Here is a 5,000-nt window from a genome sequence, read left to right on the forward strand (position 1 = left end):
GCACAGTAAGTCTGAGGGAAACCCAGGATACCCCTTCATAGTAGTCCCAAAACCCGTGGCCGCAACAATATGTTTTGCAACATCAAAAGGGGAGATTTTCTGTTTCAGAGTGGCTTGACACTGAAGTTGATAAACATACAAATGCTGATTTAATTTGAATATTAAATAATAATAATAATAATAATAATAATGATGTTCTAAAGTTGACAAAATATAGAGCTCTTTTAAGAAATTCAGAACAAATCTTTTTGGTTACACATTGTAAAAAAGTAATGAAGTTGATGAGGAAACACACAATACTGTTGATAAATTTTCAGCCAAATAAATGATTCGATCCACCAAATTGCGATGCTTAATTTTAAAAATCAGTGAGTATTTCGGTTATATATGATCATTCTTTCATACTCTTCATAGAAGAAGCACAGATTAATATTACCGAGATGGATACCGAAAAGGATATGAATGTGGATCTATACATGGCTACTTTGAAGCAATGATGCAGCTACTTTAAAGTGATGAGATTTTGTTTGGAAATTGATAATTATAGAAATAAAAAATGAATGATGTATTAAATGAAGAAGAAATCAGAGAGGTAACATGGAAAGTATGCTCAAAGATAAGACCGGGAGTTTTCAAAAAAAGATATGATCATTAAAATGAGTTAAACCACTCATTTTATAGCTTTTTTGAAGAAATTATTGTAGAATTAGAAAAGTTGAATGCAAGGAAAGGATAAGTTAGGTCGTTGCTACAAGAAAAGGAATAGATGTGGATGTAGTTTTTGACCCTGAATAAATAGACGACAGACCGAACACTTTTATTGAAGATATTTTATGTTTTACAAATTAAGATACAAATATCTATATTGAAAGGCAAAGAAGGCTTACTCAAAAGCTGTAGGAAAGTTAAAGTTGGATTTTAAAATTTCTAACAAATAAATAAAATGTATTGTATTAAGTTCTCATAAAAATAAAACCGATCATAAAATATCTTACATAAAAAGTAAAAATAATCGAGTTATTTGGGGGGCATGTTTAGTATGTGGTAACAAAAGGTGTCGATGTATCTCTAAAAGTGATAAAAAAAACTTGTATATCAGAAAGTTCATTTTCAACAACTGCGATTCTTGGAGAATTGCACCTCCCTGGATATTCTTTCTGCGGCTCCTGAACAAACTTCGACATAAGATTAGATGAGGATGGAAAAGCTATGCTTTGGAGCAAACCTCACAATAAGATTACTTAAGTATGTATGAAACACCATATTGACTATGAAAATAGCATAACGCTGGTTAAGAAATACCAAACAGGAAGGGAAATGTTACATACTTGGTCTTTGAAACGAAATCCAATCTAAAGAGAAAAGGTGAAGAGGTTTATTGTAAGAATAATAATAATAATAATAAGATAAATGCAAAATTAAGACTGGGGATTGGGAATCCAAAAATCTTTTAAGCTCTGTTGACGTCACTGATGTAAATGCTAAGACTGAAGAGCATACAAAAACAATTAGCCGAAGAATTACATAAACCCATAATTAAAAAAGTTTAAAAGTTCTATTCCAAAGCGGTTGATTACATATGGTCAAGTGACTTAATTGAGCCTGTAAAGGGATATGGGATAGAAATATGCTTTAACTGCTTTGATTTAAGGTTAATATATGCGTGGGGTTGTTCTTTTGAAAAATAAAATTGGTGTCAGTCTTGTGGGAACTTTCAAACATATATTTAATAAAGCAAAAGGAAGCCAAAAAAATTATGGACTGATAAAGGAACAGAGTATTATAACAGAACATTTATGAATCTTCTTTAAAATGACAGTATTTTTTGCGTTTCAAAGAAAATGTAAAAAACATGTTTTTTTGTTTGTGGTGTTTTTTTTTTATCCTCAGAACACTTATGAAACATTTATGAAGTATTCAGAACATTTCTGAATTTCTAAAAAAAAAAAATTTTTTCACCTCTGACCTCTTTTCCTGTTCATTCATTCCCTTAATTACCTGTTATATCCAAATGTGGCCCAACTCAGTACATTGCCTTTTTATGCTTTGTTAACTTGCCCTTCTATGAGTCTCAAGTTTTAATACCAAGTAAAAAAAAACAACAAAAAAAACCACGATAACTTTATTTTCATTGAAAGTAGGAGTGACCAGTCTGACATCTTTAGTTTACTGAGCCAGTGACTGCACTGTTCTTTTGGATTAGTGTGATGTTTGAGACATTATATGTGAATAGGAAGTAGCTTAATCAAAAAAAAAATGGTTGCAAGCCTGTTTCACATCCCTTCTCCCCCCAAAAAGGCTCCCAGCCTCTGTGATGCCAACTCCACACCCCTCCCACAAATCTATCCTACGTGATGACCTCACACCTTGAACCGAGTGTTAGAATTAGGTATCATGCGGGAACTTTATAGCAAGTATAATAGGGTATTACAATACGGTATTTATTAAAGTTCTACAGGGTACATGACTATGAAGAGTATGACATAGTATCATGAGAAGAAGAAAGTATTCTTGAATATAAAATGCTATATGTCATCATAAGCAGTCAATATTTTTTAGTATTATCTGTAGTACTCTGAACTACCAATGTAGCTTTGTGAATATACTGTGGCAGGTTATTACATAATACTAATGCAGCTATAAAGTACTGCACTACTAGATACTAATTCTAATTATACTCATCTATACTGACCTGTACACGGTTTCCACAACTGGCACTGAACACGTCACCATCCCCATCTCCCACTTGGGTTGTTCTGAGCTCATGTGGCAGTTTCAGTTCAAACATTATTAACACACAGACACACACATACACACAAACAGTTTTTTTTAAATTTAGGCATGCATGACAGCCTAATTGATTTCCAAAAGAATTGCCATTTATTCGAAGTCATTAAAGCAAACGAATTGAACAGAAAAGATACAGCAGAGCAGAAGAAGGCACTGGTAGGAATGTAATGTAATGTATATACTATGATCTATTAAATTGCACTTCTCATGGCATAAAGAATCAAGACATTTTCTCACTTGAAAAGAGCAGAAAAGGTAAAGCTAACAGGGAGTAATAAAATACTTGTACATTGCAAAGACAATATAAAGTTGGTCCTGAAGGCTGATAGGGTTTATTTTTTTTTATTCCACAAAGCATAAATTGGCACTCATTGTTTGCCCGTGGGCAACGGAGTAGCCAGTGAGCGCGGATCCGATGGTGGGCACCGCGGTGCCATGTGTGGTATTTGGCAGTGTGCTGGAGTTCATTTCATCTGTATCATACAGAGTTACTATCTGCAACTGCTTCGACTTGCACCTGCACAGGGCAATGGAAAAATAGATGAATATTTTTTTTAAAATGGCAACATGGAAAGTATGCTCAAAGAACAACGAGATGAAAACCATACACATTCCCATAATAGTTTTATTCCTCAGGGAGGTAGGCAAATGGTACTTGTACTTATCTGCAAAATACTCATTTGCATTCCAAAATGATCACTAAATTGGCTTCTATAGGACTGATAGTTCTACAGGACTGAGAGACCCCAAAGTTCTACAAGACTGATAAAGTAAATACAATGGATGATCAGAATTGGTTGGAAGAAAACAATAGCCCAAAGAAAAATAGTTAAACTATTATTGCATATAGTATCCACTCCAAGGTGTACTCCAATATAATGTAATCTTGTAAATATTTTCAAGTGCTTGTGTGTTTGTACATTATTCCTTCATGGCTGGACTGTAGCACCGAGAGGTCATAAATTTTGGATGTCGGTACTTCCATGGGTGAAAATGCAGAATTTTTTCAAAAAGGAAAGTAACGAACAGAATTATTTCTTTTTAGGGTGGTCTGGGGGGCATGCACCCACCGGAAAATTTTGAAAAAAATGATTAAGCAGTCTCCTTGGGGATTGGACACAATCCTGGACGGGTCGCCACTCCGACACAGGATACCAGCAAGCTGGTACTCATTTTGCCGACCTTGGAAGGATGACAGGCAGAGTCGACCCCACCTGGAATGAATTCAACAGCAAAGCAGGATTTGAACTCAGGATCCAAGGATGTCAGGTCAGGTCAGATCTGTGACCTGCTACAGGTACCATTTAAACCTGTACTAACATGTTCCATGGTCCATGGTCAGGTTGTCGGCGACTAAACTGTCTCCCCCACCAGGTTTTCTGGTGAGGAGGGTGTTTGGATATGGACACCCAGCAGGATTACAAAACCTGTCAAAGGGTGGAGGAGCTCCTTGTGAGCCAACGGCCATCCATATCTAGTGCCCAACTGTCTGTGGACGTCCTCCTGCAGTTGGGTTACTTTTTTATTAGGAGGTTGGTGGCAGGATTTGCACTCCGGCCTCTGTAAAACCCTTCATTCCGCAAGACACACAAACGCAAAAAAATCTCAAAACCCACTCCGTGGGAGTACCTCCTGTGCAGCTTCCCTTCGCAGGGCAGCTCACCGGATGACGGGATTGGGGCAAAGCCTTCGGGACCCCCAATCTTTGATGAAAGGAGGGAAACCACGGGGTAACCTCCCTGGGTCAGATTGCGGGAGAGTGTGTCGGAGTGGTGCTGAGGTGTCGTCCACCAGACAGCGGTCTCTTTGGGTGGGTGCCTGGAATGTCCTATCTAAGAGAGGATGATCACCTGTCTCTGTTATCATCTGAGCTCAAGCGTTTGGACATCAGTATTGCAGCACTCTCTGAGGTTCGGAGACCGGATTGCGGCGAGATAATGGTGGGTGGTTACACCGACTATTGGTCTGGTCGCTGTGATGGTTACCATACTCAAGGAGTTGCTGCAGCTGTGTCCAATAAGCTGACCCAAATGATAATTGAGGTAACACCGGTCAATGAGCGTATTATGAGACTAAGGATTCGTCACTCCTTGGGTGTCATTTCCCTGGTCTCTGTCTATGCTCTGACTGAGGCGAGTGACCTCACCATGAAGGACACATTCTACGCCACGCTCGAGTCTGTGGTTGATCAGTGCCCCAGAAGAGATACA

At 37.8% G+C, this 5,000-nt stretch overlaps 1 protein-coding gene across 3 annotated transcripts in view; it reads right to left on the reverse strand.

Moving 5' to 3' along the window:
- Positions 1–2,857: 2,857 nt before the first annotated feature.
- The window catches only part of RRBP1 (ribosome binding protein 1), a 148,250-nt gene continuing 146,107 nt past the window's right edge, over positions 2,858–5,000 (reverse strand). For all 3 annotated transcript variants that reach the window (XM_085889088.1, XM_085889086.1, XM_085889087.1), the window contains one exon: positions 2,858–3,307. In XM_085889088.1, coding sequence (XP_085745214.1) covers positions 3,269–3,307 — 39 coding nt within the window. In that variant the 3' untranslated portion in view covers positions 2,858–3,268. The remainder of the gene's footprint in view (positions 3,308–5,000) is intronic.

This window comes from Eptatretus burgeri, chromosome 7, assembly GCF_056783735.1.
Source record: "Eptatretus burgeri isolate ZD-2024b chromosome 7, Ebu_testis_v1, whole genome shotgun sequence".
In the NCBI taxonomy this organism is placed as follows: Eukaryota; Metazoa; Chordata; class Myxini; order Myxiniformes; family Myxinidae; genus Eptatretus; species Eptatretus burgeri.